The sequence below is a fragment of the Eleginops maclovinus genome, chromosome 11, assembly GCF_036324505.1.
Source record: "Eleginops maclovinus isolate JMC-PN-2008 ecotype Puerto Natales chromosome 11, JC_Emac_rtc_rv5, whole genome shotgun sequence".
NCBI classification, from domain to species: Eukaryota; Metazoa; Chordata; class Actinopteri; order Perciformes; family Eleginopidae; genus Eleginops; species Eleginops maclovinus.
In genome coordinates this window covers 21535095-21558255 of record NC_086359.1, presented here as the reverse complement: position 1 = coordinate 21558255, position 23161 = coordinate 21535095, and the positions used below count along the sequence as shown (strand labels likewise).

Below are 23161 nucleotides of genomic sequence, written 5' to 3'. Positions count from 1 at the left end.
ACGTGAGGAATACTAGAAGCATGTTTAAGAAAACCACCGTCTCGTTCTAGGGCTCTCTTCCAATTAGTGTATCCACGTTTCGTGAATATCTCCTCTCTGTCTGAATTGGAAACACCAAATTTGCGACAAGCAAAGCAAAAGCAGGCATCACGCGAGACTGAATACTCTAACCATGGCCGAGCCTGGTACCAGCCTGCAGAAAAGCTTCTCTCTTTTTGTCCAATTGGGCGCTTGGGATAACTACTTATAATGGGCTGGGCTATCCATCATTAAGTCTTGAGCGGACAAGGCAGAACTGGATGATGGTGTGTCTGGGTTTTGTGTAGGACGGATGTTCGCTAACTCCAAGGCAGTAACGCTCTGCTCGGTGTTGGTAGATGTGCTGCTGGGCTCGACAGTGCAGACAGCACGCACAGAGCTTGAGGGTGCCTGTTTTTTCACGAGCCACCTATCCATGCTGGAAAATGTAGCCCCCCTAGCTAGCTAAATAAGGTACCAGTGACTAGCAACAAATCAGGCAAGCTAGCTGGGTATCAATAAACCACCAAATGAGTAACTTAAAAGAAAAACTCAAAACTACAAGACTATGACTATAATGTATAATAAGAGTAAAGAATGATCAAGAATCAAAGTTATAAGGCACATTGATTGCGTAGAGCTGCTAGCAACACACAGCTTCTTTACCGCATGTATAAAGAAGTGTCTGGTTTAGCGAATGGCGATATGGAAAGAAGGAGCACACCCACACCTTTGAAATGGCCAATACGAAAGCAGTGCATATTTGCTGACCAATGACAAAATTGCAGAAAACTATGAACGCTCAAAATGAGCGATTACAGTGATTTTTTCCAGTTTTCATTGACTGGGCAGATGATTCCCCTGGGTGGGCAGGGCTTATCTCTGGTTGGGCAATGCCCACCCCAGCCCACCCGTAGACACGCCCCTGCTAGGTAAGTCTTTGCTAACATTGTCTTGGCTTTTTGTCTTGGCTTGTGTTTTAAAATGATTGCTTTTGTTTCACAGACTGCTGGACATGCTTGCTAACTTTCGCTTCTATGCTAGCTGCCCTACATTGGATTGGGTTGAGTGAAGTTCTTGTAGCGGCTTAGCGCGTTTGCTCTTCTTTTGTTTATTTTACGGGGGCTTTGTGATGCTTTTATACCATTGATTGATATAGTAGGTAAACACATGCATTGACAATGGTTATGTGGCTTTCCTTCATTCTTTATCACCCACTGCATCTCTGTCACTGAGAGGAAGTTGTGTATTTGTTCTCAAAAGAGGCCTTTCTTCGCATTTTCACTTGTTGCACAGGTGTATTTGAAATTTGTTGCTTGAGACACAAGCGATCATGTTGCTTAAGTATTTCCACTAGAGTGTAGGTTGACCATTGTATTGGGAGCCTTTCACATGTTGCCTGATTTCACAGAAGCAAATGAGCCATTACTCATTTTTATTAGCTACACCATAAACTGCAGACTTTCTTAGCCTACTGCTGAATATTATATTGAATTCCTGTATTTGCAGAAGACCATTAAAAAAAAAGAGGTTACATTATCTTAAACCTAATGGTTCTCTGCAGTGGCGTGGCTGGTCATGATGAGATCATGTATTCATCTTAGTGATGTAGATACCTCCATGCCTCAGGTGCACAGCAGGGTAATGGCCACCTGTTGGTTTGTTCCACTGGCATACAGATAGAAGAATATTCCACACAATGGTTGGGATCATGCTCTGAATGTAGTACATTTCTTTGGAGAAATGATTACCCTCATTTTGCACTTGCTGGTTAATGCACCTGGGAAATGAGAAGGTCAGAGCCTCGACACCCAATATCAATTCTGTACATTCTCTGCATTCAAATAATAATGCGTTCCACGTGAGTTGGCGGACTGAAATGTTCTTGTACAGGACGAACAAGCCCAATAATTAAAGTTCATCCGTCTGTATTTCACGGCTAATAAGGCCTTGCTGCATGGACCGTGTGAAGGTTGTTCTTAACTGGTGAAAATTGACACTATGAGATTAAGTAGCATTGTTTTCATCCTTAGTTAATATCTGGGTCAGCATGATAAACCTCAGATATCTTGTTTGAGAAGCGGGATTACATAACAAGTAGCTACTGTATAGTAAAATGCAACATGTCTGAAGGCCTCCAGGGTGCTGTTGAATTAAAAGGCTTTTGCCTTAATCAGTTGTGAACAGTTCTACTCTGCTTTCTAATGTCACAATAGAGCTGTGTGTTTGCATTTTGAAGGTCACGGCTGTGAGAACATTACTGTTTTCATTCCTGCCTGCAGAAAGGCTTCACTAGTGTTTGTATTCCTGTTTATCCTGTTTTTCAAGTATGTTTGACACACAGCTTCTTAGCGTATTTCAATCTCTACATTCTCCAGTTTCCATGAGAGCAGTTAGTTATTCTCTAGAATACCTCAGACAACAAACAACACATGGACATCCAGAACATGATTTTGGTGGATCAAAAGAATCTATCAGAGGCAATAAAACAAATCTGTATTTTGCTAAGGGGCGTACAGCTGCTTTGGGCTTGAACCTGGTGTCAGAATACGTTTACATAATGGTTTAAGCAAATATTATATCTGAAGCCTCATCTTCTCTTCAGAAAGGGCTCTAACAGCAGAGCTTGTCTCTTTCTGACCACTGTGTGCAGTCTGAGTAAAAGAGTATTGGACTCATAGAGTTTGTCTACAGCATTAAGCTAATTTCCTTGGATTTGCTGTGTGCACTTATACAGCATTTCATTTTTGAGGCCAGCTTTTGCTCTTTTGATCTCATTCTTTCCAGAATTTAACATCGACCATTAAACTGATGAATGGATGAACTTGTGTTAGCGAGGGCTGAGCATCAGCTTAATCCCAGTAGAGGAGTCGACAGTGGTACTGGTACGCTTATGTTTATAGGCTTTTTCTCAGGAGAGTGGAAACACCAGGGGAATTTTACCACTGAGAGTGGGATGCCTGCCCATTTATAAACAGGCAAGTATTTTTAGTAGCGTCTGAGTGTGTTTGTTTGGATGTGATTAGAACTATTGTCAGCAGGGAGAAAAGACTATGAGCATTCCCACATAATTGTCTTCTTTCAGGGGAAAAGGGTGGTTTATTCACCAGAACCAGTGCAGTTTTAAGGAGCTGGAGTTAATGCATGGTAGGTATAATTAGTAAGAAAGACAAATATCTGCAGGTGTCTGGGAGTTCCCTTCCTTTTACGGTATATGATACTCTGCGTTTTGCATGTCATTTCCCAGAGACAGGTTTTGTTTACAAAAGCATTGAGGTGTCAGATGTTCTTGTTTGCTGATTTCAGAGCGAGGTGTGCTATCAGTTATGTGACGGATGACTCTCAGTATTGGGATGAATTCCAGGCTCCAGGCGTCAGACAGCTGACAGCGAGGACCGTGGCTTTATTTGCTTCTTAGCTGAGCACACACAAAAAACGAGACACCCAAAGGAGAGTCGTGGCTCTTCCTGTTTGACAGCATGTGTGATGACGGTGTTCTCTTGAAGCCAGGTAAATACCAAACATATGATGCTGTCACAGGAAGTAAACCTGCCAAACTGGTTCTCCTCTCTCAGGACAAATAATGACAGTGCCACTGTGTACCTGCTGAACAGCATCCATCCTCTGAACCTCCCTGTGTTGGTCCTTTGTCTCACCTCACTGTGTAGGAGTGTGCACTGATGCCACCTAGTGTTCAAAAGGCTACTTACATGACCAAAGAGACGTGCTTATGAATGTACAGGTGAAATAAATAAGGTTGCCTTTAAAAAAGTTTCAGGTATAAATCAGTGGTACAAAGTAACAAATACATTTATCTATTTATTTCCATGTTATGCTACTTTATATTTCTAATATACAACAACTCAGAGGGAGATGTTGTGCTTTTTATTGAAAATGTTTTTCAATATTTTTTACAGCTTTAGTTACTTTGAAACAAAATACATCAACTCATTAATGATGAAAAGGCCTATTATTATTAATTAAACTACCCAGCCTTATAAGAATGAATATTACAAGGAGCTTTACCTTTACCAGTTGCACAATTAAAGTGAGGAACAAACACAATTTTAGCACAACTCCTCTTATTTATCCAAGATTTTAATTAAATATGCTGAGTTTAAATTTCAAATCTGCATCAAACAGTTTGAATTAAATATTAGAGCTGACATTATTAAATTGACAGGAAACATATTATGGCAAAAAAATACTGCGTAGGGGCAATGAACGGTCTATTCTGTCCAAATAAGGCTTAAAAACCGCGTATCAAAAACATGGAAAAACAACATGTTCTCTATGTTGAGAAAATAGAAAAACATGATGTAGCATATTACGGCTAGAACATGCACAAAAACACACTTTGCATAATACAGCATGTCGAAAAAAACGACATACACCAGCGTCAAGCTTTCATTACATGAAAATTCTGTAATCCATGGAGTAAAAACATCCATCACTAACTGATCTGGAAACAGCAAAAGAGCTTTGTTGTGTTTGTCTCATCAGTCCTCTCTGTTGTTGTTGTTGTTGTCAGTTGTCAGTGTGCTGTTTGATAAAGAAGTTACATTCTCTGGATCCCATTTGCACTGAAAGCCCATCAGACACCCTGCTGTCAGAGCTCATTAATCAGAAGCCTCTGTCTATCAGCGCAGTGGATAGCATCTCTCTGTGCACATTAATGCTTTCTCTATTGCTTCCAGGCTGTGACTTCATGTGATTCTTGATAACGATAGATGTGGCTGTAGTTTGGGGTAATTATAATCACTCTGGCTGAATGAGTAGCTTCGGAGGAATGAAATTATTGTGAATGCTCGAACTGGATGCTCAATTTGTGTACCTTTGCCACAGAAATAATGGGAGTTGTAGGATCCTCCAGTAGTTATTTAAATCTGTTGGTATTTGCGTTCTTGTTTGTCTATCGGAGCATGGTCCCCTCCCTATGCTGTGTCTCTGCTCTGGCAGGATGTGCAGAGAGGGCACATCCAGGGAAGAAGCTTAGAGATATTAAAAGTTTTGTAGCAACATCCAAAAGCAGTTTAAGGATTTGTAACATCCAAAAGCAGTTTACTGGGACTGTTTAGGATTTTGTTGGATACTGCTTAGATTAGGCGGTTCCAGAAATTGCTGATAGGAGTAGATTGCAGTTGAAGGAGAACACAATAGCTGTGATGAAGAGTTTAAAGGGGACCTCATGACTGAGGTAAACAACAATCCTGCATTGTAAATCTCTGAACTGCTGACCAGGCTGGAAGCATATAGTTATTACAGTGACATGAAATAGAGCTGAAAGGATGAATTGATCAACAATTTAGAAAACATGATCTGCAACAGCTATCACTTAACGGTCAAGCAAAACTATGGTCTGTGATTTCAACTTCTGAAGTGTGAAGATCTGCTTCTTCATTACATGTTCTTATCATATTAATCAGTATTTAATTTGGGTATTTTGAGTATTTTCATTATTGATTTTATACATACTTTTCTTTGTCGACTAAAGGATAAATAGTTTTCCTTAGTGATGTTTCCAAAGTGTTGCTTTAACTCACCAAAAGTCACAAATATAAAGGTATTCTATTTATGCTAAAACCAGACAATAACTAACGCTTGAAAAACATCCACAATTATGGTATTGTATAATGTATCAGAACAAAAACACCTTTTGAGAAGCTGGAACCATTGCTTGCTATTTTGTGGGGATATTTTCCATTGCTCGCCGTGCCACTTAATGTGCTAATTGTTGTTGTTAATGTTAATATCCATTGCATGCAGACCGAGGTCAGATGGGTCCTTTCATCAGGGGCAGCAGTTATGAGTGTCTTTGTATACCTTGCAGTTTGGCGCCCTCTGCTGGTGTACAGCCTGAGTTAGCACACACAAGCACATACATGCAGGTCTGATAGGAAAACTAGTTTTGATCCCTGGAGCCTCCAGGAGGCATTACTTGGCAGGAGGAAATCCAGGCATTCCACATTTCCCACTAGTGACGAATCGAGCCAACACTTGATTGATGCATGACCTGGGTGCTTCGGTGCCAGAGAAAGGTGCATGAATGCTGTTTTTATTCAGTGTAATGGGATTGTCAATAACTCCTGCATCCTCCGATGAATACACAAGTACCGTGCCATGATTCACCAGTGAAGGCTGCTGATGTTTAAAGCACTGTTATTGAACCGAGCACAAGCCCTCACTTGTCCAATAGCTGATGTGGTGTGATGTATTATTCTTCTTTTTTTTTTTACCATTACAGAGCAGTTTCTTTCAGCACCTACTGCTCAGCAGACAGGAGGAATGAGAAAGTTTAAATCTTGTGGCTCTTCAGGCAAATAATTAAGGATGATTAGAAATGAATATCAAGTGACAACATCTTCATATCTACTTCATAACTAGAACTTAAAATACATCTGATGTGAGTGAGAGGGCTACCCAAGGTAGTTTATCCTCCATGGGTGTTTAATGTGTGAAGTCATTAACTGTGTAAGCGTAGTGTCAAAAAGAAATATTGCCTGTTTACTCAGCTCAGTAGGTGGAGGAATAAAAGCCCCACAGACAGAGTTAGTACACATTTTTTAATAACATGGCACAATTTACATAACACAAGTTTAAATGAGGAGCATGCTGAAGATTCAGTCGCTTCATTTTTTCTCATTTTTGTACATGATCTAGAAAGACTTCACTTGTTTTCCCTGTACATGGTTAACAGCAAAAAAAAAAATCTCATTTAACAATCTTTTTGCAATATGCATCAACTAACCACTATGGCTCCGGTGGACCTTTTTATGTTAGATTAAAAAACACTGCACGACATGATATCACAGAGTTTGAAGCGCACAACTAAACCTTCAGTGGACTACTAAAATAGATCTCTGCTCATTAGAAACAAACGGTCCATAGTTCAGACTTGCTTTTTTGTCTTTTGCTTTTGTAAGTACATCAACTCAGGAAAGCACTTTACTACACTGTTTGACCAACAGAACCGATTTCCAAAACATGTACTTTACACATGTGCTGTAGTGATGTTCAGTGTGCTGCATTCTCCCCAGAACAACACTGGTAATAACTGAGTGAGAAAAAGAGTTAACATTTGTGCTGCTGGCTTTTTACAATATAAATCGCAATAATTGAATCAGCTGTTTCTAGGATTGTCAACACAATTAATCATGTTTGAAAAACTATTTCTCAAAACGTTACTTTTGTTAAATCCAAATTGTTCCTTTGAATTGTTAAAGCTTGAAAGTGTTTGCATGGACCTGTGTGTGTCTGAGTTGTGGAGAGAATACAGCTTTTGTCCTGTATTGTTACACAGTCAGTAGTAATGAGAAGGCGAGCTTTTAGAAAGGGAGCCCAGGCATTTGTTGCATAGTTGAATATGGGGTATCTGGTACAATGCTAACCATTTGCATCAACCCAAAAAAAAGGAAATAGCAAAAAGCACATTCTGAATCACTGCTGTTATACTCCTCTATTTACATGTGTTCAAAGTAAAGCTTTCAAAACACCCTTTTGCATATTTGTACCATGATTTTAATCCATAAAGAGTGAGCACAGCGACTGTACATATTATCTACACACTTTGCTGTCAGTGCTAAAGTACCTGTACATTCCAAAAGTCTTCAGTCTTACTCCGCGTGACTTCGCTATACAGGAGGAAGAATGCACACAAAAAGCTGGAGCAAACCGGGAAAACATCTTTGAAAAATCTTTTTTTGTTCCATGATTACTGTCTCTTTGTAGTTTTATACAAAAACACGGTGTTGTGTGGGCATGTCTCTGCCCACATAAGTTATTCACAGCTATGTTACAGTCTGCTTTGCCCAGAGCTAAGTGCTTGGTGTTCAAAGAGTGAGGCTCACCGTGCCTCGATGTCTTTGTGAGAGGCTCTGTCTCTGATATCTGTGGCCAGGGGAGTAGTCCTTCTGGGTGAGCCGGGCCGGGCCCCCAGTGAGGAGATGAGAGGGGGTGGGGCACTCAGAGAGGCGGTGGGGGGTGTTTTGTTCAGGATACCGTTCTGATGGGCGGCGGCGGCGGCAGCGGCTGCTGCGGCCATCGCTGCAGCCGAGGGACTGACCCGGGAATAGTGCATGCCTGGGAGTCCGGGGGCCATGAGGCCCTGGGCGGGGTGTGGGAGATGTCCGTCAAGGGCCGGATGGTGCATTGCAGGGTGGAGGCGCCCATGCTCATAGTCCTCTCTCAGCATGTTGAGTCGGTCGCGTTCCTCCATGTGGGCGCGCTCCTGCTCCCTTCTCTGCTCCAGGGCCAGAGAGTGCAGGTGATCCCGGTTAAAGTCATGAGGCTCGCGGTCCCGGTAGGAGCGCTCCGCCTCGTAGAGTCGAGGCGCTGCTAGCCGGTGCAGAGGGTCGTTCCTTAGCAACAGATCCCTGGTCAAAGGGTCCCGCCTGTGAATGTCCAGGCCCCTGTAGGGGTCCCTCATTGGGTCCCAGTGGAAGGCAGGGTAAGGGAACCTGTCGGCTCCTGGGATGGGGCTGATCCCCATGAAGGGCGCTACCATTCGAGTTCTCTCAAGACCACTGATGCTGTTCATGGGGTGAACGCCAGCCATGCTCATGGGCATAGGCATTGACGAGGGAGGGTGGAGGTTTGGCGTGGACGGTGCCTGTGTTGGGTGCTCATTTGCCCTCTCTGCAGCTGCATCCTGCTCCTCCTTCCGCTCCTCCTTCACCTTCACCTCACTGCTCCTCTTCTGGTGCTCGTACGGCAGCTCCACCTTCTTCTCCAGGACGTCCCTGCTCAGCCCGCCATTGGGACGTTCCAGGCTGGTCTGCCGGACGTAGGGCGACGGTGTCCCCCTGCTGGACACTTTGTCCTCTGACACCCGGCCGTCGAGAATGACAGGTGTGTCCTTGTCGCTGTGCTGGTTGTCTTTGAGCTTATGTTCATCTGTGCCGTTGTAGTCAGAGTTCTCCCTCTCCCTGTCTTTGGCTTTGGTCTCCTTGTCCCTTTGAATTTCTCCAGCAGTGGGTGGCAGGTGGTTCCTGTGGTGCTCAGGCGGCCGACTGTGGCCTAGAAGGCTGATGGGGTTGACAGGCCCCGGGGACGGATGGCTCGTATGGCGCTTTTCTAAAGAGTCCCTAGAAGCATAAACAAAGTCCATCCATCAGCACCATGAAGTGACCTGAACCTTCAATTTGAAATTGAAATAAGCCAAACTAAATGTAAACACAAAAAAACTACACTGATCTGATCCAACAAAATCTAAATATTTACCCAAACTCCTTTTTATCACCCACCTGTCTTTGTCGTCTTTACTGCCCAATGAGTCCCGTTTGTCAGAGTCCCGGTCCCTCTCGTGCGAGCTGGCCGAGGCGCTCCTCTCAGAGTCCCCGGGTTTCAGCCAGGGTGGAGGTGTGGGGAAGGAGGGCGGAGTGCGGTGCAGGCGGTTCCACGGCTCCTGATGGCTGCTGTTGCTGCCACTGTTGAAGTGCTGCTGTGCATTGGGGCCGTCTTTATGTCCGAACATGGCGTTGGCCGCTGTTAGGGATTCAACACGTGGAAAAACACGGCAAGACGCAAGTTAAATGCGTATCTCGATAACTTTTCAAATACAAGTTTTCAAAGAATTTTCTGCTTATGTTCTTATGCTTATCATGAGCAACTATAAACATTTCATTATTAGATTGGGAACAGTACAAAAGCAGCCATGAGACTGTAGGCTAACCAACAGTAAAACTCACTTAGTGCTGGATTGCCCAGGCCCCCGAAGGCCGATGAGCTGAGGGTTCCTAGTCCTCCAAATGACGCAGGCCGATTGAAGTGTTCTGTAGGGGGATTCCAAATGTTTCCAAGATCACGATCAAGTCTTTATTTGTATTTTTCAGAACGGGAGAACTGAAAGGTCATCTTACCTAAGTGAGATGCTGGGGCGAGGAAGTTTCCAGGATGGTGGGGCGGATGCCCGAAAGGCCCTGCTGACGGGTGTGTGGGACCTGAGGAGGGAGCGAAGTTAAGTCTTAAACAGTAATTTAGCAAAACAATACTCACTGAAGAAGCTTACTTACTTTTCTAAAACTTTTATCAAGAACATTCTGTAAAAAGCTTTATAAGGGATCACAATCAAATGACTGTGTATTTAAAGAGAAACATAGTAAACTGACCAAGGGTTAACTATGTTTGTTTATATCTATGTTGATATTTTGCCTATGCCCAGTGGTTTTTCACTAGTTGGCTTATTTAATATCAGAGAACTACATGGTCATCTGTTGCTGTCTTGGTCTACAGCTGACCTTGTTTACAATAATAAAAGCATCCTCGCTCTGAAGAGCAGGAACTGACAGGCTGCTGCCATGTGTCAGAGTAACTGTTGCTAAGCATCCATCAATCTGTCTCCCCAGAGGTCTGACACACACTCACCTGCAGCGGAGAACAGTGTTGCAGGCCGTGCCAAATCTGTGGGGTGATGGATGGGGCCAAATAGGCTGGGGCCCGGAGGTCGACTCAGGAACTCAGGCTTGAGGCCGAAGTCTAGCTTGTGAGGGTCGACCTGCGTCTGCTGCTGGAAGAGAGCAGATGGACAGAGAACACATGACTGTTACACACTGCAGTTTTTATAATGAGTAAATACTGTAAGTCAGTCAGTGTCTGCGTTGTCCTGGTACACCTTGGTCTCTGTATGAGTACTAAATGTGAAGTTGCTGCTTTTGTGCATGCCGCTGTTATAAACCAACTGCATGGCCGCCTTGTTTACACCAGGGACAGCTGATCACGCTAAGTAGGCCAGTTTTGTGTTCAGAACAACTCCAGCCCCACAGAAATCTGGAGAAGGACACAGAGGGACTAAACCAAAGAGACCAAGGAGCTGTGGGTCCGGATTCATGGAGAAAAGCGCTGTGGAGGACGTGATGTCTGCATACATATTTATTTGTTTTATTTGGCGCATCTTTCACAAAACTACATTTTCTCCTGGGATTAGTAAAGTAGTTTGATTCTGACTCCTGATTTCAGTATGATGTAAATGTGCTCTATTCTCCCACAATGCACTGCAAGTACATTTGATAGATTTATAGAATTGATGTAAATCTACTTAAGTTAGGGTGAGAACATTGTAACAGTCTTTACTGGTGCTGGATATAATTAAACTAACAACGTGTTGTTATTAAGTGTTATGATAATAAGAATATTCACAGAACTTTTCAAATAAAGTATAAATGGTGACCAGAGATGGATTGTGGAGAAGGCTTCAGATACACCTCAGTAATCAAACAACTATTGACCAAAAGCTGTCTCTTTGTTAAGTCTAGGTGCATTTGAATCCTTTGCACCCATGTGGATATATTGCATGCATTAAACAGTGTGCTATAAAGAATAGCATGGAATTGGGAAACAGTAAACTGTGCTGTCAGATGAGTCCTCACCTTTAATTTCTGTTGGTGGTGGTATATCTGCCAGGCGATGTGGACGTGCATGGCGCACCATTTCCCTGGTTTCTATGGGAACAACACAAAAGCATGCCGCCACAACATTACTCTTACACATCAGCACATTGATGCCATTCCTGATAGTAATGAACATATTAAACAGTGGAGAACGCTGTGTTCATGAAACTATAGGAAACTATAGGAAGCACTGGCATTTCCACATGGGCTCTCAATGAGTGAGCGCCATAAAAGGCAGATAGACGTCCTACTAGATCTTATTTATGATGTTTTTGATATACTATGCTATGATGTTTCCTGATAAATACGATATACTTAACTTTGATCTTTTTCTACTATAGTGTTTGTTTTCTCTGATATTTTCGACATACTTTAATATGTTATTTTTTCGGACATTTTCAACATACTAAGAAGTTGTGTCAGATTTTTTAAACATACTACATTATGTATTTTTTTGACATAGGACGTTTTTTGTAAATATTTTTGACATACTAAACTATGTCGTTTTTCAGACACTGTCAAATTCAGATACTCTATAAATTGTTCAGATTTTTTCGACATACTATAATATGCTGTTTCTTCTGATATTTGTGTACATAGTATTCCATTACTTTATTTGACATACTATCATGCTGTTTTTTTTGTGATATTTCCGACGCCATTTCCTCATATTTTTGACATACTACATTATGACTTTTTTTTCTGATATTTTCGACATAATGTTCTCATTTTACTGTTTATTTTCGACAAACTATACTATGCCCTTTTCTCTGAAGGTTTTCGTCATACTACACTAAGAAGTCGTGTCAGACCTTTTAAAATGACTACTTAATGTATTTTTTCGACATACTAAACCCTGTGGGGTTTTTTGTGATATTTTTGCCATACTATATAATGACGTTTTATTTTGTGATTTTTTTTTCGACATAATGTACTAATTTTATTGTACTGTTTTCAACATACTACACTAGTAATAAACTAGTACACGCATCCATTTGCAGCTTTAATACAGACAGTATTATTGTGTGTGTGTGTGTGTGTGTGTGTGTGTGTGTGTGTGTGTGTGTGTGTGTGTGTGTGTGTGTGTGTGTGTGTGTGTGTGTGTGTGTGTGTGTGTGTGTGTGTGTGTGTGTGTGTGTGTGTGTGTGTGTGTGTGTGTGCGTGTGTGTGTGTGTGTGTGTGTGTGTGTGTGAGGGGTTGAGCACTCACCCTGAGAACGGGCCGGAATGGATCCGTTAGCTGCAGGAGGGAGAGGAAATTAAGAGGTTATTTCGAGTTTTTTTGTCATCAATCAAATCATTTCTAATTATTTTCTAAATCAACATCCATATCAACTTTACTTTGGGGAAAAAGGGTCCAAAACTCATCTCTTTTCAAATCTTTTTATTGTCACTTTCATATATGGTCCTGAATCACATCCAAATGACCTTTTTGCAAGGTGATACCAGTCAAACTGGACATCATACAACCTTTACCTCCCTAGATCAACATTTGAGTTAGTTATCCACTGGAGGCAGTGACTTGCCTTAAATCCTGGATGAAATCTGAATAAAGGTAGCCACCATTTCTCCACAAAACTATTTCTTTGTCATTATCTGCCGACACATTTGCTGGCTTACACTGTCTTATATCAAATCGATATCGAGCACTAAGGCTTGCACAGTGACAAAGCCACATCGTTTCTGTTGAGAAGCTCCACCTGATGACTCTGAGACTTATGCAAACATACAGAGGATCTTAATGCCACCTCTACACTGTGGTATGTGTGACTGTGTGTGTGAGGTCTTACCCTGGGGTCCTTCTGTAAGAATGTGTGTGGGACGCCTCCAGGTCTTCCGGCTACATCGAGTGGATTGGAGGTCTAGAGAGCACCAGAGATAGAACGATAATCTCTGTAAATAACTCCTGTTTTCAAAAGTTCTGTAGATGTGTGTAAGGATGTAGGAGTGTGGTGGGGTCTCTGTGTGTCTTACCTTGGGCTGAAAGGCGCCTTGCAGCGAGCCGAACGGCCCGTTCGGGGGGATGACGGGCGGAAGGCCAGACATGGCCGGTGGGTAGGCATGGAAGAGCTGAGCAAGGAAAGACAAAGAGGAGGTGTGAGGATATTTGGGTCTGAAATGCAGTTATACAAGACAGTGGAGATGTAACACGTAGGACTGACGGATTAACCTGATGCATCTTTTTCCCTTTTCCTAGAGTGCTTATTTACAAATGATTGCCTACATGTTTCACAAACTGCAAGTTAATAATATATCCCTGCTCATTACCATTGGATTTAAATAAGTAAAAACATTCCTTTGATGTGAAAACTAGAATGTTGTAATACAAGCAAAAAACATGTAAACCCAACAAGTGCTTAATTCCTCCCTAAACCGCTCCTCTGGAGAAACAGATATGTAATCAACCTCTCATTATAATTGTTCTTGCCAATCACACCAGCCTTCGTGCAAAGACACAGTCTTTCATGTTGTGAATGTGCATACTTGCAACGCTTTAATCATGAATATTGCAACCCAATTATTTAAACTTGTGTTGCAGGGTGAGTTATTCAAAGCGCTCGAGGAGATGCTGTGAGGATTTAAATGCAACTTGTGTTTCCTTAAGCATCATGTTTTGATACATCTCTATGTTTAAAAGAGAGGAATTGGCTTCAGGGCACTTGCTGCTACCATAATAACATCAAGGAAATCCTAAGATTCAGAAATAAAGCACTTAAAAACAAACTTACAGCATCTATTTGACCCAGGGTTGGTCTTAACACAAAACACACACACACACACACACACACACACACACACACACACACACACACACACACACACACACACACACACACACACACACACACACACACACACACACACACACACACACACACACACACACACACACACACACACACACACACACACACACACACACACAGGTAATGGCATAATGGACAAACAACAGGCAGACAGTGAACAGTAGGGAAACTCACACTGTGTCTGTAGAAGGGGTCAACCTTTGTTGGAAATTTTTCAAACTGTAGGAGAAATGAAACAGAACTAAGTAAAAAGACTCAGAGAAAACATGAGAACCTAAACATATATCGGGCTCTGTCAGGGTCATTTCAGGCCAACACAAAAAGCACTTTATGACTAAGAAAATGCTTACGGATACAAATTATGATTCGAGATTAAAAAGTTCAGCCACTTCCCAAACAGACTGTTTTCATCCTCCCCTTTGGTGATCATCTGAAGACTTTTTAAACTAGCGTGGGTTCTGTTTCTCATCTGGTCTCCTTTTAGTGGTGCAGCACGGGCTCAGAGCGAACATTTCCCTAGTCAAGACTAAACACTGCAGCCATAAAGAGCCTTTTTATGGCCTCATTAGCTGTCAGAGGCCTCGCCATGCTGCCTTTGAGGTATCATCAGAGCCAAGCCAACCCTCTACGGGCCAGGCAGTTACAAATGTGTGTGTGTGTGTGTGTGTGTGTGTGTGTCTGTGTGAGTTTTAGGTCCAGCCGCCCATTGCCTGTGGTCAGCCCCAACCAACAGCACGTCTCTAAATGCAAGGCCTCTGCCAGTAATGAAAAGCCTCAAACGGGACCAAATGATGTCATTAAATTCAGAATGAATTAAGTGTATTATGTTCTGAAAGCTGGCTCTGAAGTTAACATGCTCTGGGCAAGTTATTGCCAATTTAGAAAATAACGGCAACTCCAGTTTGGAGTCCTAGAGTATGCCAGAGAAAACACTAGAAGGGCTTTCTCTGAGAATAAAGGCACGATTGTAGCGTGGACAGACACACATGGTCATCGTTGGATGGCCGTCACAGAAACCCCTAGGCTACAGCGTGCCACACACACACACGTCCAACTGTGTAAAATCTTCACTCACATTTTCAGTGCCATGCCCGCCCACTCTTAAAAATGTCAAACTCGTTATTAGAAGACGTGTAAAGGGATTTTTCTCTTTGAATTCCCCCCCATTGACCCTCTCCAACCCAGTGTGTGTTTTACTTATCCTCACATTTCTGGCAGGGGTACGAACCATGGGCGGTGCCGGAGTGGGCATGATGGCGTGAGGGAAGGGCGTAAAGGTGTGCTGGTGCGTGTGTTGGTGGGTGTGTTGGTGCTGATGCTGGTGCTGGTGCTGATGCTGGTGGAACTCTGTGCGCAGGTAGGGTGGGGGGCCCAGCGAGGCGCCGCGGTCGGCGTTCTGAGAAGCCAGGAAACGGGTGTTAAGCTCCTGACGTAGAAGTTCTTGCTCTGGAAAAGAGAGAGAGAGAGGAAGGGATGTCAAGAGCATTTTACATGACAGACTCTGTTCGTACGAATTCATGGCAGAAGTTTGTCCCGGGGACTTCCATGTGGCATGCATTTTGTAGTGGTAGTTATTTTGCTGAATTGAACTTCTTCCCGGCAGTAGGTTTAGTTATAAAAACAACATACATTCCCTTTGATATATATGTGTCTTGGATTAAGCCTCATTCTAATTTATAACTTTAGAAGAAGAGAGGCAACATCAATGAAAAGACACAATAAGATGCTACAGATTTAATACAAATTATAAAAGCTGTAAATCTACATTTACACACCATCTGAACCCCCACTATAACCATTCCAATTATACAAATAAATGCATATTATTTAAAGGTATTTCTCAGTTAGTCCATTACAATTTGGATATATTCTACTATTCACATTAAGCTAGGTCCTGCAGGAAGATCCCCAGCGGCGCCTGGAGGGCCCGGACTGTGAGAGCTTCAAATGTCATAAAAAGGAAGCCATGTCAGAAAAGGAAACGAGCCAGAAAATGGCTGTGATTATCCGCATGTCATTTTAAATTGAAGCAAGGCTGGAGATGATTAGAAGTGTCTGACTGCTGGATCTGTCAAACGCTGTGATTTGATACACTCCAGCCCCCGAGAGACAACATCTGTTGTTCTAATAACCTCTGCACAGCCAGGGGAGAGAGAATGGATTTCAAGTAATCGCTGGCTTTTCTTCTAAATTCAACAAAACGTGCCTTGAGAGATTATATCTCCTCCAGAGTAACCTTATCCTTCCTATTCCACGGTGACTCACAGCAATATTTTCTGCATTCATTTCAAGCTTTTATTGGGCTGGGAGAGGGGGTGGAATTTTATCCTTATAAAAATTTCATTAGTATCTTTTGAACAAAATCCAGCTCGCTCCATTCCGTATTGACCAAATTGATTTCTCGCACATGAACATTATTCAAGGTGAAAAGGGAAGTTGTGGGAACATTGCTTGAGCCCCCCTCCTCTTCCAACACTGACCCTGACATTTAGCTTGACGCCACAGCAGGGAAATGTGCACGGGGTCTGCAATCGTTTTTGCAGTGTCCTGACCCAGTGGTAGATATCACTGGTGAGTCAGTCAATCACAGCAGGATGGAACGTGTGAACTTGAACTGTCCACGCGACTATAAACAACATGTGGATGATTTTGGACTCAGTCGCTTTCCTTTAAATAATTGCCGGGGGATCATTCTGCCTGTCTCTGCATCTCGAACACTTCCAAATCATAAGCTGCTGAATTCATTCCTTGAGTACTTCTCATGTGTCTCGACCGTCCAGGGAAACTGATGCAGCAGCTGGCTAAAATAAGAGTCAGCTATCTGTTTTTTCTGGCAGCTGCATGTGCTGTCCTCTGCCACATCACATGGGGGTGCCGGGTGTGTGTTTACCTGAGTAGGCAGTCCCAGCAGCAGGATGTCCGGGGACTGGCAGGGTGCTTGACGTAAGTGGTGGTGGTGGAGGCAAGGCCGCTGGAGGAGCGAACATATTGGGGTGATGTGGGTGCGGCGAGGACTGCAAGGCAGGGGGGAAGCTGTGGGGGGTGCTCTGGTTAGCCGCCAAGGGCAGCGGGAAGGGGGATGCTGCTGCCGGAGGTGGCGGGTGATGGGGGAGGTGCAAAGAGGGAGTTGGGGGCCCTTGGGGCTTGGCGCCTGGGGTGCTGCTCCTGCTGCTGCTGTAAAGACAGAGAAAGATGGAGAAAGGAGCCATGTTAAGCCAGGCATGATCAGTCAAAATGAACACTCCGATGTCCAATTCCCAGCACAGTGTTTTCACACCTCAACTGTCCTCCATTTACAAACGCTTCCCTGCGTCTCCCTTGTGCTTCAGAGAATCACGGGAACACATGATCCGAGGAAAACACCACACTCACAACACCCTCAGATGCAAATAAAACACAGCTGGCAAGCACAACCGAACGTGCATCTGTCTGTGCACAGCTCAGGCACTTCCTCCAGAGCCAGGTAGTGAACATGTGCAGCGGAAATGGGATGAGCGGCAGGGAGGGTGGTTGTGCATGTGTAAGCAAACAGTCTTTTGTAGTGTGTGTGGGTTTTCCCCGGGGGCAGTCACAGAGCTTGCTTCTCCACAGCGCTGTGCACTAAGCATAAAAGCTCATTTGCAGCACCCGCTCTCCGCTGTGGGCCCCGGCCCGGGATTATTCACAGTGGGTGCCAGGCCCTGTTGGCACACTGGCAGACTGGCAGGGCTGGCACAGGGAGGGGGAGGCCGAGCCAAGGCCTGAGAGCCTGCGAGGCAGAGCTGTTATTGTGACTGAGAGGATTCTGAAGGAGCTATCCTGGAGCCTCCCAGGCTGCAGAGCTTCTCCACAGAGATAGGAGCAGAGTAGCTCTCTGGTTTTTATAATATGAAAAATGACAGTGGTCCTACCAACGGAATTCAGTTGAGGTTACTTTAAAAACATATCCAGGAAGGATATTGGAACTTTAAGGCTGTTTTTCTCTTATTTTCATGCACAGATACACTATCATCAATAAATGTCAAAGTTGTGCTAAACTTCTGCACATACAGTCAGTATGATTGCTCGAGGCTTGAGTCTATACAGAGCCTTGTCGTGATGTGGATGACTAATAAATCACAGGCCCTTTTTATTCTGTTGTTAATAATCAGTGCTTCTGTTCTGCTCTGGAACTTCCAGCTCTCCCTCATAGCAATCTGCATACTGATCGGCAGCCTGTGTACTTCCAGCTCAAAGATATTCTAGTATGTTCAGGTGTGTGTGAGTGTGGGGGTTTGGCCGTGCTGCACTGCAGAGCCAAGGACATGAGCCCTGAATTTTTCAAAATAAAGGTTGTGTTATAAGCCTTACCTGTGACCGTTGAGGTTGAGGCCGTTGTAGGCAGAAAGGGGCCGAGGGTTGCTGCGTGATGGGGGCCGGTGGGCCCCGGCCTGACTGGGGTGCTGTTGGTGATGGGTGGGGAGGGCAGGCGATGGCGGGTGTGGGTGAAGGCTGGGAGTCGGCGGAGGCCGAGGGTGTGACAGCAGTTCAGGCTGGTGCTGGGGCCGGGGAGGGGGAGGCGGCGAGGGCTCTTGTCCCTGGGCGAGAGGCAGGGCTGCGGGCGTCTGAGGCCTGGGGAGTGCCTCTGAGCGGGGGGGCAGGTGAGTGAAGGCCGGAGCCTGGGCAGAGCTTTGAGTGTGGGTCCGATGAGGAGACAGGGGCTTAGGGGTGGACGGCTGGAGAAGGGGGAGGGCTTGTGGGGGCAGAGGCTGACTGGGGCTGCTAGACGCAGGTGGTTGGGGGTCCCTACAGGTCTCCTGGCTCCTCTCCTGACTGCGCTCTAGGCCTGATACCTTGAGGTGGCCCGGCCCATGGGGCTCCTGGCTGCCATTGGTGGAGAGCACATGGAGGCCAAAATCTGGAGCTTTGAAAAACAGAGAGAGAAACAACTCTTAATTTCCAGCTGGTGGAAGTGTTAATCACCGACATGTTATTGGATGCAAAGAACGTGCAATTAGAATATAAAGGAAGCTGCTGACACCTGGGGGCCCTGCTCTGTACACATGCATGATGGCCCCCTCCCTCAGGTTAAAACAGTTTCAGCTCTCACACCCTGTCTTTGTCTAACCAGCTGCCATCTCCACTGTCATGCCTATTCTGTGTTTTTAGCTGACATACAGAATGACACACATGTTTTCCTGCCCCACTCTCAGTGACACCCCCCTGCTGGTGCTGGCAGCTGTGCCCACACAATGCTGAGCCCCTCAAGTCTTTAACACCGTCCCCGGGGACATACTACACAGCTGAAATATATTTTTTGTTCAGGCTAAATCAGTCAGCATTGTATGCAAAACTTCATTTAACAAATGTAACGCTTCAAGTCACATTGTTATTTCATTTGCATTTGTGCATGTACCTACTGATGTAAAAAGTGATTTCCCTGTTGGGGATTAATTAAGTATGTCTTCTTCTTCTTCTTCTTCTTCTTTTTTTTCTTCTAACATATCTATTGTATACAGAAATGTATCTGTATATGGGTTTGTATGGACTTTCACATAGATGCAGATATTTTGACATTTAAAAGACTTCTGTTTAATCACTCTTAGTTCTTCGAAAGACAAGAAGACACTTTATCCAAATGAAATAAGCACTATTCTTAAACATCATCTTTGTTGACACTGGTGTTTGTTCTTAACCACATGGAAACAGGCTGGAGAGCGATGACTGTTATGAAAAGGGCACGGCAGGATGAAAAACAACACATTTATTCATTCACTTGTAGCATGAAGGACGGGTGCACATTTAGCCTGCTGTCTGACAAGGTGAGGATTGATTTTATGGGCTTTCAGTAATTGCCAAAAACCAGCAATTACCTGCCATTAAAAGCCCTGTTGGGCCCCATTATGTATAAATTGTGAATTAATCCAGAGAATGAATAATAACCACAGTACAATGTTGAAGTCACACAGAGCAATAGCTAATAAGCTCCGTCCGGGGGACTTCTCTGCAGAGACCTCCTCCTACAGAACTAAGTGCTCAGACCTCAGCAGTCAGCGTGGCTGCTCCAGAAGCAAAGAGGCTCATGGGGAATGACAGTGCATACATAAACTGCAATTAACTCTCCCCAGGCCTCCCCAGGGTTTAGGGGCAGCAGTGCGGGCTCCACCTCCCCCTGAGGGGAGCCAGTTTAATCCTTTACCTACCAAAGAGGTGTGGATTGGGCCCGCAGCAGCCTGTCACTGCAGGCTGAAATCTCCCTGACACACTTCTCTCTTCGGACATAGTCCCCTGGGAGCATGCTGCGTTAACTGGGCTCTGTGACAACCTCAGCCATTAGCATTAAAATGCAAAGTGAGGTATTAGCAACGACAGGTGCATGTGATATCAAAGTTAAGGGTCAGAGGAGGTTATTCATGGTACAAAATCACAATCAATATCTACAATAAGAGCTATTGACTCCTGCTCTTTGTGGGAGAGCTTACATGGACATCTGCCATCAGGAGACAAAAGGCACACTTTGCCAGTTGAAGTGTTCTGCTATAGTGTCTTTATGTTATTTTTGGGAAAGCACAAATGAGATAAGTCTCCTCAATAAGCAGACAGGCGTCTGTTTTCAAAGATAACTAATCGTTACTGAGAAACTCAATCTCGTCTTTGTCAGTGTGTACACAAAACAAACAAGTGCATCGATGAACAGGGAGCACAGCAGCGCTTCAATCCATCTCCCTCACCCATGTCAATCTTCTCCACTTACGTATGCTATTACCGGTCAAGAGAGACTGCTGCTGGCAAACAGCTTCACGGCAGCAGATGGGGAGAAAAGAAACTCCCAATTCTCAAGTCTCCCGCTGCACCTCTCCCTCCCTTAGGTCCACGGCTTGTTTTGAGAATGTGCTAACGCTATAAAAAGAGGGTGTCTATTCTGGTCATAATGAAGACTCCAGGGCCGGGCGGAGCGGAGGCGCGGAAGAAGAGAAGAGGAGCATACGCCAGCTTCCCTCCCACGAGGGTTCATTTGTCAGTCTTCTTCATCCCTGGAAACAAATAAGCGCAACTCCCGCTTGGGTTGCTCGAAACGCGGAGCCCTGCTGTTTCTCAACGTTTCAGTAGTGGTGCCGTCTCTAACAAGTGCGTGCTGCTCAGTGAAGCATTGCAGTGGAGAACGAGGCCTGTGGGTGTTCAAGTTAGTGGAGAAAGGCAAAGCTAGAGGCCAGATTTAAGAGGGGAAGGGGGTACAGCAGGGATTTGTTTGGGTGTGTGAGTGTGTGTGTGTGTGCGCAGGAAAGCCATTCATTAATTCATGTCAGAGGACCCAGCAAGGGGCTTAGGAGGGTAACTCATTATCCCAGAGTGATCCTTCTCCTACTGTTCTCTCACAGATCCTTAGATCAACTCTGATCTGACTGAACTGAATACAACATACATTTTTTACTGTGTAACAAATGTTGATGAAAAATCTCCACATTGTCCTCAATCCTCCAAAATATGATTTAAAACTGCCACTTTTATGAAGGCAATGCTCTTTGTTGTTACTGCCCCCGCAGTGGACCATGGCTCATTATCACTATATTAGCCTTTTTTAATGTGCTGCTTATATCACATTGAGCCTGCAGTAATATGCCTGTGTATAGGTTGATGAGTGGTTCATCTGCAAGGTGTTTGGACTACTGCAGCCATGTGCAGGACAAACGGCTCAAATCTCTGCACTGATGCCAAGAGCAAGAGACAGGATGCAGAACAGGACGTTTAATATGGTGTTAGGTCATTACTGCAGGACTTAGGGGATTTAGTTAGCATACTATATTTCAATGTCATTCCGATACAGCCTGGCCCCGTATAAATGATTAACAAACGAGCGCCAACAACATCATCTTTTCACCTGTCCTTTTGAAAAATACATTAGCGGCCAGCTTGCACCAAAACCCCTCGCTAATCTCTCTCTCGGTGGGAGTGGGTGGATGTGACAGCCTACACCCGGGCCTGGAGACATCCTGACAGATTGATGGTTGCTGAGACCTCTGCGACATCCGAAGCCTCCATCCCCTTGCTGTCTCATCCTCCTCAAAATAGCGCCTCAACACATTCTAAACCCCTTACACTTATTTATGGGATTTCATCCTGGCAGGGGTCGCATAGCTCAAATCACACAAAACCAACAACCTAACACATAGCAGGAGCCACGAGACTGACAGCTGAGCCCGGGCCAATGTGTGTGCGTCAGATCTGTTCTCTGAGCAGAGGCCTGGCTGATGCTGCTGCCTCAGAGGCGAGACCGCTGTATGGTCAAAGTAGCAGATCAAGTAGCGCTGGAAGCATGTACAGTCAGTGCCAGCTATAAAATGAACTTTAAGTATCAAGAGAAACATGCTGATAATGTGAGCTGTTTCGCGAAAAAACTAAAAACAAGCTTCAACTGTTAAATAATGCAGTGAAGAAAAGGTACAAAAACCTCAAAACTGTGCTTAGGTCTTGGACAATGTACTTTGTTACAGGAACACACTTTAACCACATTCATAATACACACACAGGATTTTAAAAGGCTAACAACAATACATGTACATTTAACTTTGAATGACTTGTTAAAATTGGTGGTCGGCCTTGTGATGATGGTCATATCTAGGTTTTTGTTATGTACCTACGCTTGGTGCTGTGACCTTAGTGGTACTAAACTGAAGACACAACAGCACCAAACATAGTCACAGATATGCTCGGAACAATAGCCAGCTTTACTGATGTCTCTATTCACAATGGCGGGGAAGAGTTACTGACAGCTGCACCACTGTTGAGAGGAAACAGGTGCTGACTGGGAGGGTGGGGGGCAGTCTGCTCTGCACTATGGACCCAAGGGCACCAGATGATGCAATGGCAGGTAACCTATGGGTGCTGACTGCAGGTCTGTCCCATACCAGCGTCATGCTGCATCACTAGCTGTTACTACCATCCTCTGGTGGGAGGGGAACACCTTTGGGACTGGATGTGTTCTTGTAGCCAGCAA

General features: G+C 44.4%; 1 protein-coding gene and 1 long non-coding RNA gene across 7 annotated transcripts in view; one reads left to right on the top strand and one right to left on the bottom strand.

Moving 5' to 3' along the window:
* Window positions 1-872: 872 nt before the first annotated feature.
* Window positions 873-12293, top strand: LOC134871695 (uncharacterized). The gene is made up of 3 exons (XR_010166725.1): window positions 873-950; window positions 9849-9972; window positions 10362-12293. It is a non-coding gene; the product is annotated as an uncharacterized LOC134871695 (long non-coding RNA).
* auts2a (activator of transcription and developmental regulator AUTS2 a) overlaps window positions 6598-23161 on the bottom strand; it is a 306284-nt gene continuing 289720 nt past the window's right edge. For 2 of the 6 annotated variants that reach the window (XM_063894507.1, XM_063894512.1), the window contains 13 exons: window positions 18538-19090; window positions 17099-17382; window positions 15416-15654; window positions 14383-14427; window positions 13376-13471; window positions 13192-13263; window positions 12612-12641; window positions 11382-11453; window positions 10381-10522; window positions 9876-9956; window positions 9705-9788; window positions 9261-9513; window positions 6598-9101 (listed from right to left, as the gene is read on the bottom strand). In XM_063894507.1, the coding sequence (XP_063750577.1) occupies window positions 7862-9101; window positions 9261-9513; window positions 9705-9788; window positions 9876-9956; window positions 10381-10522; window positions 11382-11453; window positions 12612-12641; window positions 13192-13263; window positions 13376-13471; window positions 14383-14427; window positions 15416-15654; window positions 17099-17382; window positions 18538-19090 (3191 nt within the window). In that variant the 3' untranslated portion in view covers window positions 6598-7861. The remainder of the gene's footprint in view (window positions 9102-9260; window positions 9514-9704; window positions 9789-9875; window positions 9957-10380; window positions 10523-11381; window positions 11454-12611; window positions 12642-13191; window positions 13264-13375; window positions 13472-14382; window positions 14428-15415; window positions 15655-17098; window positions 17383-18537; window positions 19091-23161) is intronic. The other 4 variants (XM_063894509.1, XM_063894508.1, XM_063894510.1 and 1 more) reach the window with 4 other exon arrangements.